The sequence below is a fragment of the Monosiga brevicollis genome, genomic scaffold (assembly GCF_000002865.3).
Source record: "Monosiga brevicollis MX1 MONBRscaffold_3 genomic scaffold, whole genome shotgun sequence".
Lineage (NCBI taxonomy): Eukaryota > Choanoflagellata > Craspedida > Salpingoecidae > Monosiga > Monosiga brevicollis.
The window spans coordinates 469,143-482,725 of record NW_001865040.1 but is presented as its reverse complement, the minus strand read 5'-3'; the positions used below and the strand labels follow the sequence as shown (position 1 = coordinate 482,725).

The following is a 13,583-nucleotide window of genomic DNA, read 5'->3' as shown; positions in this document are numbered from 1 at the left end:
TGGGAGCGGGAATGCAATCAGACTGATTTTAATCATATTTACAATTTCTTGCTGAGTGGGCCATAGCAGCCTCGAGATGCACGGCATAAACTGGGGCTAATTGGCAAAAGGAAAATGTCGGATGGTGGGACGCATGCACGCAGGTTCAAGGACGGGTGATGTAGTGGGCGTATAGAAGGATGTCTGCAAACTCCTCGATCGTTAATTGCAGACCCTTGGTTTCCTGTACTGCGGGCTCCTCTGGCTGGGCGGGCGTTTCATCCTTGGTTTTTTCCTCTGGGGCATCTGCGGTTGCACTGCCAGCGCGACGACGCTTATCCATTGCTACCTCAAGCCGATAAAGTGCCATTTCCTGTAGAGATGAGGTGGGCAGCAAGGCGTTGAGATCAAGCGCCGAGAGGCAATGCACAAGAGAGCACGTTGCAACCAGAGCGAGAGACAGGGGCACGGCCGGCTCAGGCCAATGCGAGAGCAATCAAACCTGATAGTTGAGGGTGCCATCGTCGTCAAGGTCAATGAGTGAAAAGAGTAATTGGGCCTGCTCCTCGCCGATATCAATGCGATGTCGCTGTGGAAGAAGGAAAGGAGAGAGAGAGAGAGAGAGAGAGAGAGAGAGAGAGAGAGAGAGAGAGAGAGAGAGAGAGAGAGAGAGAGAGAGAGAGAGAAATAGTGCTTGTCACACGAGCGCATTGACATGGAAGTGTGCTCAAACTGCCCGATGTTGCTACAGACCTGGAAGCCTTCGACAACCTCGGTTCGACTCAAGCATCCATCGACATTGCGATCAAAGAGGCGAAAAAGGTCGACCAAGCGTAGCTGCAGCGGGGAGCGACCATGGCAAAATTGAGCTAAGAACGGGTATTCGGCAAGCCACAAATCATCAAAGCCTACCTCCTTGGCCTGCAGGTAAGATTCAATCTTTTGGAATGTTGCGGGATTGAGCTCGGGCTCATCCTCCTGCACGTTTAGATCAGGGCGAAAGTCAGGCCACGTTGCCGGCCGAGTGAGACATGCCATCCATCAACAGACAAATAAACAAACGAAGAAACAAAAGATGGGGACCGGGCTCGATCAGGTCAGCATACCGCAACTGCGTCATCCTTTTCCCCCGGTCGAGCATGGTGCCCCAGTGTGACCTTGTATTGCACATCAAGGACGCGTCGCAGGTCCCCAAATCGAAACTGTTTTCCACCGCGCCCAGATGAGATCGCATCGCGACAAAGCGCACAGCAGGCAGGCAAAAAAAAAAACAACCAACCGCGAGAGCACATGGAGCAAGTCACAAGCGGGAAGGCCTCGCCAGTCACAATCAAGAGCAAAAACGACCAGGCCCATAACCATTGAGAAAAAATATAACAAAAACTGAAACGCCCATAGAAGCCATGTCGCTCAGCAGGGAGAGTCGAACTCCTACCAACTGAATGGTCAACAGGTTTGAAGCCTGTCCTCGAAACCGTTCGAGTTCAGCTAAGCAGTTGAGGTCTGATAAAAGTGTATATAAAGGTGTTGGTACTTTTGGTGTATTTTGTCTGACAAAATATGACCAGCTGTGTGTGTGTTTGGTGATTCGCAAGTCCTTCTCAACCAACCTCAGCGTGTGCGGTGAGCTCGTGTAAGATTTTGATGAGCATGCCTGGGTGGTCCAGGGTAGCAAAGTAGCGCTGCAGAACCGTCAGCATGCGTCGATAATGCTGCTTGTCGTGCCGACACCTGCGAGTGGACGAGAGAAGGATTCCCACCGCGATATGAGGGGAGGCTGTCACCGCATCGAGAAGGGAAGGAAAGAAAGATGCAGGTTGAGTCAAACCGTAAGGCCGCAGCAAAGAGCTCCTTGTCGTCACCCCCGGCCTTCTCGCTGCCCTCATCAATCAAGACGAGCATGATGGCCTATGTCGAACACCTCATGCCGAGAGTGAGACGGGGTGACAGCCACAATGCTTTGTAGTTTGAATAGCGCTGGGTGAGAGGGATTGCTCGCACCTTGACGAGCCCCTCCAGCTCTAATTCAGAATAGGGGAGGCGATGCAGGCGAACCGAGTTGATCCAGTCTGCCTGATCGCACACGATACCCTCGCCTCTGATGTAGTGCTGCCGAAAATATCGTCGCATCTTTTTTTTTTTTTTTAAATCACATCACATCGCATTCAAAAGGGCGATTGTCAGGGGAAAGCCGGAGTTGGCGCACTGGTTGACCTGGCAGCCGCGGGACGAACTGACCTTGCTGCGATTCCGCATGGTATGTGCATACCAGGTTACAATCGTGTCATGCCAAGGCCATTTTGGCTCTAGGTGCAAGGTGCCGTCTAGTGTCAGGGCCCTGACGCGCCTGAATACCGATTCGGGCCCGCGCCACATACCTGCAGAACTAGGTGCTGCCTTCTCTTTGACACCGGCACTCTTCTTGCCCTTGGCCGACTTTTTGCCCTTGGCACTGGCACTCTTCTTGGGCTTTGCCATGATGCCCAGGAGTCACCCTCCTCTTGTGTACGTGTCCGTATCACGCGCGTCAACGCGTGCCCACGAAGCAACCGACCGAGTGTGAGATAAACTCAATAACAAAAAAAATTTGAGCAAATTTCGGTTCGTTCGTTGTGTTGTACGCTTTGGTGGTCAAGGAATGAAAAGTATAATACATTGTTGACGGGCGATGAAATGTATAATACTTTTTTTGATGTACAAGCCGACATTGGGCTGGCACGTATTCTAATGGCGGCTCAGGCGGGCACAGGGGACGTGGGATCCTTGCAGCATGAGACGTACGAAGCCATTCGGATCTTGGGCCGTGGGGCATGTAGCACGGCGTTTCTGTGTCGTCACCGTCAACACGGCAGTCTAGCCGTCGTCAAACAGGTGGAGCTGGAGGATTTGCCGCCCGCAGAGCGGGAGAAGGCCTTGACCGAAGTGGAGCTCCTGGGCATGGTCCAGCACCCCAACGTCATTCGCTATTTTGATCATCTTCTTCAGCCCCGAGGACTATACATTGCCATGGAGTATGCGCCTGGCGGTACGCTGGATGACTTTATCGCCCAACAATCCAAGCCCCTGCCTGAGGCCGTTGTGGTGCGCTTCCTAGCGCAGCTGCTCCTGGCACTGCAAGCACTTCACGAGCGTGGCATTGTTCATCGAGACTGCAAGCCGAATAATAGTGCGTAACCCCAGATCATGCGACTGTGTGAGGCCTCCGTCATGTTTGGCCTTTGTTCCTTGGCTCATGCGTCGTTTTCGCGGCCCTCTGCGTGACCCCTTCCCGCTGCATTCGCACCAGTCTTTCTGGACGATCGTCAGCAGGTAGACCTTGCTAGTCGCCAGCCTTGGCCTGTATCCACCGTTTTGAACCGCTTGGCCCACTCACCAATGACGCTTGGTGGGACTGGTAGATGCTCAAGTTGGCAGATTTTGGCATCAGTCGGGTAGGTTCATCCTGCGATGTGGCTAAATCTTGTCTACTCAAACGACTTCCGTCCCTGTGCTACACCGGCCTCTGCGTGTCGCTTGTTGTGATGAATGCATGCATGTCCGCGGTCTTTCTTTCCAGTTGGTGCCAGCTGCCACCTTCAAGGCCTCAACACTGGGGACACCCAATTACATGGCCCCCGAGCTTCTCGAAGTATGCGCGCCCTCCTAAACCCTTGTCGTTCGCCTGGCGTATTATCTGGGCAGGCACGGGCAGTGCGAGGCTCATGTTGGAGCCCCTTCATTAGGGCCGCATGTATACACAGAAGAGCGACGTCTGGGCCTTGGGCTGCATCGTGGCCGAGGTAAGGCGAGCGTCGCGTCTGGCCAAGTTGTGGGCCACATGATTATTCACCTGAGCCGTTGCCCTGGGTAGATGTGCAATCGCAAGCGTGCCTTTGAAGCCCCAAATGTGAGCGCACTGACGCTGCTCATTACCAGTGATAAGCCAGTTGTACTGGATAAAAGTTACTCTGCGTGGTTGCAGGGCGTGGTGCGGGCCTGCCTGCACTCACAATCCGATCAAAGGCCAGCCATCGCCCATATTCTATCTCAACCCGAGCTCCAGAACGCCCTCGTGGACGTGCAACTCCTTTGAGCACGCCTAGGTGTTCCCGGCATGCCCCTGTTCTTTGTATTAGACGATTCACAAATAATCAAACTTGATATGTCCCCCAAAGTAGTGCATGGAGATTGTTATGATGGCCTATTGGCCTTTTTGGACCATCAATCGAAGAGATTCCCATCTTTGATTGAGAGGACAACGGGGGCAGAGACGAAGTAAAGGCGCAACATCCTGGCGGCAGCTTGGCTGCAACGCCATAGTTTGATCAGGTGGGAGATAAGCGTGAAAATGATGGCACAAGAGTTTCAGGAACGGCACCGGGCCAACTCGGTTGGGTACCGGTGTCAAAGTTTGGGCCTAAACAGCAGTTTCAAGCGAGCTAGTGGAGCCATCCCGAGCCATTTGGGGCAACGAGCCTCGGGCTTCTGCTCCGGCCTCAGCCAACAAGTCTGAAGCACGGCCTCCACTAGGTGATGAGGGCGTGGGGGATGCCAAGGCAGTGTTTGAGGTGGAGTCTGGCGCCTCGGGAGCCGAGCTTGCGTCTGGGACGTGGGCCGAGCTCGCCTCGTGACGATGCTCGAGCAACATGCGTTGCGCCTGCCACAGGTGGATTTTGTTGGGCGCCCCATCGAGCCATAAGCATCCGCATCGAGCTAAACTCCAACACGGCCCCAATCCAATCAATACCTTGCTCTCACATGTCCCACTCAATGGTAGACACTGCACCCCGCCAACCCGCGACACCAACGCACCCGAACATTGTAGACTTTTTGGGCCATTGTTGTATTCCAAGCACGTATCTGGCGGTTTTGGGCTTGCAGGCTGTTAATCAAAGCCTTGACAGTTTGCAGCACCAAAAGCGTGTGAGACAAGTAAACGGAGAAACAGGCATGGACTGCGAAGCCAAGGATGGGGTGCCACACGAGCCAAGCACGAGGGGTTTTTGCTGACATGGAGGGTCTGAGTGCGAGCAGGTTCAGGCAAGCGTTTGGCTTGCTCAAGCTGATCGCGAGCAGCGCGCATCAGATCTGCTACAGTCCCAGAGGACGGTCCATCAAGACCCAGCCCTGAGTGATCTGAACTGTCAGTGGGTTGGCTGGCGGCAAGGACGTCGGCATTAAAGAAGCTCTTGTACCCAGACTCTGCCACGGGTTGCCCATCCTCGGCTTCGACGACTTCAGGCAGGCTTTGCAAAGACGAAGACAGGCGGTGCGCGGCAAAGCGCCGTCGTGCTGCATCTTCCCCTGGTGCACGGGCGGCACCATATTCCAAGGCATCGTCCTGCAGTACAAGCCCAGTTTTCAGGTCAGCCAATAAGAACAGCCCCAGCGAATTGTGACGAGACGCCTTGCCTACCAGCAAGGCCAAATCATCAAAGGAAAACGACTTGCGATGACCTCCCACAGCGCGAGACTGCATGGTACGGGATGACACCATTCCAACTGTGAGGTTGCGGCACGTCAATGTCCAAGGCATTTTACCAAAGAGGATCCCCTGCCTCCAGCTACTGGTTGGATGCCCTCGGTATGCGCGCACTCACTCCTGGACTATGCCCGCCGTTAAGCAAGGCTTGCTGGGTGGCCACGCGGAAAAAGTTCTCCGACTGAGCCTCCTGCTCCAGATGCTGTGCAGCTGCTGTCAAATCTGGCTGAGACTGTGCCACAGACGGCACTCTTCGCCGATCCATGCCACCATGTGGCTCGAGTCGTGTAGCAGAAGCCAAAAGAAAAAAAACAAAACAAAGCTCTTGCTTGAGAAAAAAAGAAAAAAATCAGCACACTCAAAATCTCAAAATTAAACTTTTTACATTGGTCGGATGTTAAAGAAACAATACTAGAGAGAGGAATGGGCAATCATGCTCTGGTCGGTGCAGGTCAGAAACACAAAACCCCTTTGACGACAGGGCAAGGCATTGCAACGTGAGATACAACGGAACCGTATGCCTATGCCGTGATGGCATTGGTCGGTCACTTGTTTAAGTGAAAGAGGAAGGTGCGGCTTGTCAAATGCAAGAATACAATTAGACGAGGGGTGCTGCGGCAGCCTGGGTCAACAAGTTTGAGGTGAGGGTCGCTAAGAGAAGTCCACTTGATCACCTTAGGTTTGCAAAGGTGGGTAGTTGTGGTGAAAGCCGTAGTATCGAAAGACGGACATGCTCACATTCCAGCGAGTGAGGATGGCGACCCAATACAAAACCACGACCCCAGCGATGGGATAGAGGTAAATCTCGGTGCGATGCAGAAAGGGCAAGGAGCTGTAGCCCAAAAAGGTAATGTAGATGTAGTAGACCAATGCCAACAGCCACAAGGTGTCGGCTAGCACCACGCTGATGAACCAGGGCTGTGAAACAACTACAGATCAGGGTTGGACAATACAGCGACAACGCACTAGTGAGATCAAGAAGAGCAACACGAAACAAGGGTCTGCAGACCAAGGTCCCGTGAGGATGGGGCACGGGGGAGGGACATACCAGAAATCAGGGCAATCTGTATGCAATGTAGCACGAGGACCACGGGAAAGAAGGCATTACAGTGGACGTCAAATGCGTAGCCGAGCTCAACGGTCTGCTCCACGTATTGGGACATGGCCGGTGCAACCAGGAAGCGGTTGGAAAAGAACCTAAAGGAGTAGGGAGCATGCCTGGTCATGAGCCAAAGGGTATCTTTACCGGCCCTCAAACGATGCCGCCGATAGCCGCGAAAACGCACCACAGCCCTGTTGAAATGATGAGGCCCACACCAATACAATCCACAAAAATGACCCACAGTACCAGCTCCAAGAGTTGGCCAAAGTGGAGGCCAAAGACCAGAGCGCAGCAAACGCTGGAGATGGTCAAGAAAAAGGCCAGCAAGACCAAAAACGCAGGGTCGTCTCGCGCCCACTGGTTTTTGGTGTCTAACGGAATATCAAAGGGGCAAGCATGACTGCTGGAAATCAAGCGAGGCAGGCAAGTCTTGGCACAGGTGGAAGAAAGATCAAAGCCAGGTGCCCAGTGCGTGCAGTGGGCTGTGCGAAGAGCAATCTTACTCTTTTGGTACTTGAAACTGCGATATCTATTTCGGGCGATCCGGGTGCACGGTCGAATGGTGCAGTAGCCGAGCCAGCGGGACAAGCGTGAGCACAAGTAGATGCAACAACATTACAAGGCTGGCGAGGGCCATCAAAGGCCGCAAACACACAGGCAGGTGTTTAGAGGCAGGCAGCAGAGCGAGGCGGGGGCCGGACGTACACTCGTGAGGGAGAGATGATGAGATATAACATTTGGTGAAGGGCCATTTCAAAATCCATCTGACGAAAGTCGACAAGCCGACGCACAAACTTCCAGCGCCCATGGGACACCAGGCCGCTGGATCGCGGACGAGGCGAGCCAGGCAGCGGCCCATAGTTGCCACTGGAGCTGGCCATGATGACGAGAAACTTGACGCTTTTTCGAAAACGCTCTCAAGCCAGGCAGCAAGCTGGGACGCGGGCGCTGACCACTACCAAGCTCACACCTTCAAGCGTGCGAGCGCACCCCAAACTCGACTCGGCGCGCGCGGAGGCTCGGGGTTGGTTCGTAGTCAGGTCAAGAGTATTGGAGCAAACCCAACGAGCCCAGCTCAACAGTCCTTGCTTAAGCTGTCAACCTCTTCAGGAAATCCACGCACAGCTTTTGGGCTTGCGGCCAGCCCGACTTGGCGGTGCCAGTGGTGGCGCTGCCGTAAACGACCGAGGCTTGTTGTTGTGAGCTGTTTGAATGCGTTGGACAACGCCTAAACTGTCATCCCCCCTCGATTGTTAATCACTGATCACAACACTAAGTTTGACCATTAAAAAATTCAAAAAACCTGTTGTCAGGTGTGATTGCCGATGTGTGTGTGTGTGTGTGTGTGTGTGTGTGTGTGTGTGTGTGTGTGTGTGTGTGTGTGTGTGTGTGTGTGTGTGTGTGTGTGTGTGTGTGTGTGTGTGTGTGTGTGTGTGTGTGTGTGTCGCAATCGGCCTCAATGGGCTCCAGAGTGATGTAAAAAGGGCAGCGCCGGCCTGTTGTACTAAGACGGCCAGAGTCAATGCAGTCGTTTTGCAGCAAGAGATCGCTTTCACACCACCCCTTCACGCCCACCTTTACGCCTTGTTGTCGCTCAAGCCTTGGTCGAATCCATCATCAACCCACTATACCATTCTCAAGAGTTCATGCGTCAGAGCCCGGAGAAACAAGCCCGACATGGGAAAGCTCTCTCTCTCACTCTCACTCTCACTCTCTCACTCTCACTCTCATACTGGCGCAGATCGGTCCACTCCCTCTTTGTCGTCTGTCGCGTGCCGTGGGAGCAGCTCATACTTGTCATTTTTTCTTTCTTCTTTTTTTTGACGAGGTTGGATTTTCTGGGCTTTCGTGCGACCAATCCCTTCAGCCCACGTATACCTTGACAGCAAAGCTGGGTGCCCCTGCCCCTGCCCTTCACCACCCACCCGTGCAGGGTGTTGCTTCTTTGCTGAAGGCAGCCCGTGCATCCTCGTTGTTGTCACTGCAATCATGTTTTTCTCCATCTGCCTGAGCTCACTGGCCTTTGGCCTGGGTTTGACCATGATGTTGCCCATGCCTTGGGCCGTGGTCATGGCTGCCATCGGCCTGGGCTTGGGCATGTACATCAAGGTTGAAGACACCACGGCTGTGCGGTGGTTCCTCACGTCCCTCGTCAGCATCTTCTTTCGCGAGGTCGAGACACGCAACAGCCATACTGTCCCCGTGCGCGGCCCGGTCATCCTGGTATGCGCTCCACACTGGAGCCAATTCGTGGATGCCGTCCTGGTCATGAGCACCAATCGCCGGCCCATCAAGTTTTTGACAGCCGCCAAGACCATGCGCCGACGCTTTGTGGGTGCTTTCTCCCGGTACCTGGGCTGCATCCCCGTGGAACGACCTCAGGACCTGGCTACCAAAGGCAAAGGCACCATCAGCGCCGCCACCGGGGCCACGACCGTGGTGGGTAAAGACACCCAGTTTACGAAGGATCTCACGCCCGGCAGTGGTTTTGCTGTCGACGGCCACGTTTTCAAGGTTGAAAAGGTGATCAGCGACACAGAGGCTGAGGTTCGCGACGGCCCATCCGAGGGTTTCAAAGACGTTGCCTTTAAAGTTTACCCGCGCCTGAACCACGATGATCTTTACGAGATGGTTTACGACGCCCTCAAGCGGGGGGAGGCCATTGGCATCTTCCCAGAGGGTGGGTCTCATGATGGGTCCATGCTGCTCCCCTTCAAAGCCGGCGTAGCGCAGATGGCCCTTGGCGCCATGGCGGCGGGCTCCCCACCCGTACGCCTCATTCCCGTAGGCCTGACATACTTTCACGGCCATCGCTTTCGGTCGCGCGCCATGGTCGAGTTTGGCGATCCCATCAGCATTGAGCAGGATATGGTCGAAGCCTACCGTAATGGCGGCGATGCCAAACGTGGTGCCTTTGACAAGCTTCTCAAGCGCGTGCAAGAGGCCGTTGAGGCCGTCACCATTACAGCTCCTGACTACGAGACCCTCAAACTTTTGTGGGCTGGCCGCCGCCTGTACAAGCCCGAAAACCTCGAGCTATCCACCGAACAAACGCAGCAGCTCACGATCCGCTTCTCCGAGGCCTACGTCCAACTCAAAAATGAGCCCGAGGTGCAGGCCTTGCGGAGCGATCTCGCCGTGTACAACGACGCTCTTCGTGCTGCTGGCTTGCACGACCACGAGGTGGTGCAGACCACCGTTTTGCAAGAGTCTGAAATCTTCAGCGGCGTGCTCCAAAAGGGCTTCCTAGTGCTTATTCAGACGGTGGTTTTGATCCCCTTTATGGTGTTTGGTCTACCCATTCTGTTTGCATGTCGCGTGGTATCCACCTTCAAGGCCCGTGCTGCGGCCGCCTCATCCGCCGTCAAGGAGCACGGTCGCGATGTCGTCGCAACATGGAAAGTCCTGACAGCCCTTATGATTGTGCCCATCTGTCTGGTTCTGTACAGCATCCTCCTGGGCCAGCTGATTCACCCACGCCTGACGGGTATCTCTTGGTGCCTTCTCCCCATTATCATGCTTGGCTCATTACATCTCTGGGATCACTATACCGATCTCGTCAAGCAATTGCGGGGTCTCTTGGCCCTCATGATCTCCAAGCAGCAAACTGTGGAGCTGTATTATCAGCGCTGCAAGCTCAAGCGTCGCATCCGTGCGCTCGTCAACCGCGCTGCTGATGACATGGGCATTGATCGCATGTTTGACGAGAAGGACTTTATGGGTGAAGCTGATCACGGCCTCGAGCTCGACGAACTCCTGTCGATGTAAAACGGCCTTTTAGTTTTTGGGAAGCATGCCATCCCTGTCAGCACCCCTACATGCTAACCAGCATGCATCATGGTGGTGCATCCATCACTAGCGTTGCACACGACATAATCGGCAGTGCACGGCTCAGACCAACCAAATCATGGCACAACGACAACCAACATGCATGCACATGTGAATTAATTTGATGGAGTTGTTTGTTTGTTTGCGCAAACTGGTCGTGAGTGATGAGAACTCCCGTTATCAAATGAGCAGGTTCAATTGAGTTTGGATCCGGATCTGATTGCACACAAACGCTTTAGCGGTCCCCAACAGAGCATGGTGACGACCCGTTGTTGACATCTGCTCAAGACAAGCTAGCCTAAGCAATGGTGGGGTCATAAAAATTAAAAAAAACAACAACTGAAAAAAAAAAAAAAAAAAAACCCTTTACTGGCCTCGCCTACAAGTGCGCTGATGTATCTCCAACACGATAGGATCGGCAAGCACACGCCCGCAGCGGTCGCAAGCAAAGCCCGGGCCAAGGGCTTGAGGTAAAATCTCAGTGTGTCGCAGAGACGAGGTGGAACCAGACCGCGACCGTGTCGAACCGGCCCGGGAACGTGTGGATCCGGAGCGAGGCCGGGGCCCACCATGGTTGGTCAGAGACGCGCTGCGGGTCCGCACGGTCAGGGCCTCCTCCTCTACTGGCCCCGTCGCTCGACTCACGTTGGCCTCGGAGCTCGCTCGTACCAGGCGCGTGGAATTTGAATCGGAAGCCAGCTCCGCCTGCAGCTTGGGGCTGGTTCGTGAACGATCAAAGAGGGTGGCGACTTGCTCCAGTGAGCTGGATCGGCGTAAGCCCGGCGTGGGTGTGTACGATGGCATGCTTGCCGCTGAAGCAGATGAATCCATACCCAGGACTTTGCGGGACTCGGAGCGAGAACGCACGCGGCCAGGCTCTACGACAGCAGCTGCTGTACCCGAGTTTGGTGATGACACCGCATGGCTGGACTGTGTTTGCAGGCTGTCCACGCTTCCAAAGCCTTTTGCTGTCTGTGTAGCTAATCGAGGCGGCTCTCCTAACTCCTCGTGTCGTTGATCATGACGTAGCGTGGTTGTTCGACGTTCTGATTCAGGCGACAAGGACCGATTCCGTAACCGAGCACTGTGGCGCGCACGAGGGACACGCATGCTGACGTCAATCAGAGGGGCGACGTCGTCAGTGGCTTCTTGCTTCTCCATTTCGCGGACCTTGGCACGAGCACGTCGCGCAGTGCGCTTGGGAGCATCGCCACGTTTTTCAATATCAAAATCAATGATGGAGGGCGCTCCACCGAAGAGATCCCCCTCTGTCGCGCTTGAGAGCACCTCCGCGGAGTTGGAGGCTGGTTGCGTGGCCTGACTGGGCATTTTTGTCGGCGCTTGGTCCAAACGCTCTATAGCCACCGGTCTGACAATCTCGGGTGTAGATGCTGCAGCGGGCTCTGGTGTGCTGAGGGGCATTGAAGGGTTGACAGCAGTGGCCGGCACTGTTGGTTTGGTCGGCTGGACAGGCGTAACTGCGACACTTGGAGCTGGGGCGGTCGTCTTGAGAGGCACCGGTTCTTGTTCTACCCTCATGGATTGTGCTGGAGAGGCGTTGGGGTTGGATTCGCGTTGTTGGACGGGGGTGCGAGTGATTTCAGTGGTCTCGGCTGGGGCCGCATCGAGAGGCATGGGCACGACCACGACTGGCGCTGGCTGGTCCTCCTCGGCGGTGCTTTGGGTCAGGCTTGCATGGTCGGCATTAGACAAGGTTGGCTCTGCTTTGGCCACATGTTTGCGGCGGCGTCGTGGGGGTCGTACCACGCCCTTGGAAGTGGAAGGGTTGGGTGAGGCAGGTGGCACTGGTGAATGGCGAGGACCAGCACCAGTAGATGGGTCTTGGGGCTGTGAAATTGGGTTTCGAGCAGACGTGGTCCTATGAGCGGTCGCACGGGCACTGGAATCCGGGTGGTAGAAGAAAAGGGCTACAAAAGTGCCCAGTTGCAGCCCGCAATTGAGAAGAGCGAGAGCGAACGTGATGCGATTGGTTTCGCTGCCGTGGCTGATGACGGTGGGACCAAAGATGAGGGCGGCCACGGCATTGATACCCGAGGCAAATATCTGGGCAATCAAGGCTGGGGTCTTGCCGCGCGGATGGACCAAGGCGGCGAGGAGGGCCAGGACGGCGCAGCCAGGGGCCATACCCAAGCCGAGAGGCCCATACTCTGCAGCCAGGGCCAGGACGCCGTGGAGAAGGATGGCGAAGCGTAGATATTGGCCGAGTGTTACGCGATGCAGTGGGTAGATGGGCGGATAGACGAGGATACGACCCAGGAAGAGCGCAATCAGGGCCATGATTACGGCCACAGCTGCGATGGCAAAGAGTATCATGCCAGCCCACTCAAAGTGTGCATGGTGGTTGACTTGGCCGCGGACCGTGCCAACAATGATGGCCGCAATCAGTGCGAGCGCGCCGGTTGAGGTGGCCGCTACGGCCAGATATGGGCGTCGTGAGAGGCCATGCGCCCGCAGAAGCAACGTGGTCACCACCAGGGTTATCATGGCACATACAAACTGGGCCAGAACCACAAAACGGGCCAAGCGCAAGGCATGGACAGATTGGCGGCGAATCTCGACCACGCGATCAAGGTCGGCGTTGGCCTTGTTGACAAAGTCACATTCCCATCCATCATTACCCGAATTGACCACGTGCACAGCAGATGGGTGTGCAGGACGCAGACAGCGTTGCCATAGACCCACTACGATGACGGAGCCATCACTCCCGGGCACCTCGATCCCAAAGAGAGAGGAGGAGATCCCAACGAGCAGCGAACCAGTCGCTACGATGGCAGCCAGCAGCACCAGGAGACCAAGCCAAAACGAAAAATTGGCGCGCAGCCAAGCCAACCAGGTCCAACCCCCCGTGGCTCTGGACTTGCCCGGCAGCAGTGGCACAGCCTCCTCCTCACCACCCTCCATCATCACCTCCGATCACCAAGCCCACAAATGCACACTTTTGCTGTCGGTGTCAGTGACTTGGGTCTTGCGTTGCGCCCGTCGTTACTTCACTGGCTCTGCATGGGTAGCTGTCCGTCTGCTTCGAGACCTCGCCCAGCGCCAAGTCCCCATCCCAGACCACCCTATCCAGCTGCCTACAGACACCGTGAGCTACCTACCAAGCTGCCCTTTCCTCCTCCTGCTTCACTCCGGACCAGTTTGTGAAAAACAGTCAACGAAACTGCTCTTGATGTCTGAATGTGTGTGTGTGTG

The 13,583-nt window shown here is 55.2% G+C and overlaps 6 protein-coding genes across 6 annotated transcripts; 2 read left to right on the top strand and 4 right to left on the bottom strand.

The window, feature by feature from the left end:
- Window positions 1-145: 145 nt before the first annotated feature.
- MONBRDRAFT_5632 (uncharacterized protein) lies at window positions 146-1,881 on the bottom strand (the record flags this gene model as incomplete). Its single annotated transcript, XM_001742929.1, has 5 exons — window positions 146-352; window positions 482-568; window positions 733-957; window positions 1,590-1,710; window positions 1,808-1,881. 5 exons carry the CDS (start codon window positions 1,879-1,881, stop codon window positions 146-148), a joined length of 714 nt encoding a protein of 237 aa, XP_001742981.1.
- Window positions 1,882-2,694: 813 nt separating this feature from the next.
- MONBRDRAFT_19517 (uncharacterized protein) lies at window positions 2,695-4,125 on the top strand. The gene is made up of 6 exons (XM_001743251.1): window positions 2,695-3,145; window positions 3,266-3,288; window positions 3,378-3,410; window positions 3,536-3,607; window positions 3,702-3,758; window positions 3,830-4,125. The coding sequence occupies exons 1-6, from the start codon at window positions 2,707-2,709 to the stop codon at window positions 4,049-4,051; spliced, it is 846 nt and encodes a 281-aa protein (XP_001743303.1). The 5' UTR covers window positions 2,695-2,706; the 3' UTR covers window positions 4,052-4,125.
- A 718-nt stretch (window positions 4,126-4,843) lies between these two features.
- MONBRDRAFT_5630 (uncharacterized protein) lies at window positions 4,844-5,437 on the bottom strand (the record flags this gene model as incomplete). Its single annotated transcript, XM_001742928.1, has 1 exon — window positions 4,844-5,437. The coding sequence occupies one exon, from the start codon at window positions 5,435-5,437 to the stop codon at window positions 4,844-4,846; it is 594 nt and encodes a 197-aa protein (XP_001742980.1).
- Window positions 5,438-6,021: 584 nt separating this feature from the next.
- Window positions 6,022-7,765, bottom strand: MONBRDRAFT_19514 (uncharacterized protein). Its single transcript, XM_001742927.1, has 5 exons — window positions 7,248-7,765; window positions 7,046-7,071; window positions 6,727-6,913; window positions 6,489-6,637; window positions 6,022-6,369 (listed from the first exon to the last, which is right to left on the bottom strand). The coding sequence occupies exons 1-5, from the start codon at window positions 7,421-7,423 to the stop codon at window positions 6,116-6,118; spliced, it is 792 nt and encodes a 263-aa protein (XP_001742979.1). The 5' UTR covers window positions 7,424-7,765; the 3' UTR covers window positions 6,022-6,115.
- Window positions 7,766-8,639: 874 nt separating this feature from the next.
- On the top strand, window positions 8,640-10,310 carry MONBRDRAFT_14444 (uncharacterized protein; the record flags this gene model as incomplete). The annotated part of the gene is made up of 1 exon (XM_001743250.1): window positions 8,640-10,310. One exon carries the CDS (start codon window positions 8,640-8,642, stop codon window positions 10,308-10,310), a length of 1,671 nt encoding a protein of 556 aa, XP_001743302.1.
- Window positions 10,311-11,368: 1,058 nt separating this feature from the next.
- Window positions 11,369-12,704, bottom strand: MONBRDRAFT_22758 (uncharacterized protein; the record flags this gene model as incomplete). Its single annotated transcript, XM_001742926.1, has 2 exons — window positions 11,369-11,454; window positions 11,477-12,704. The coding sequence occupies 2 exons, from the start codon at window positions 12,702-12,704 to the stop codon at window positions 11,369-11,371; spliced, it is 1,314 nt and encodes a 437-aa protein (XP_001742978.1).
- Between the last annotated feature and the right edge of the window lie 879 nt (window positions 12,705-13,583).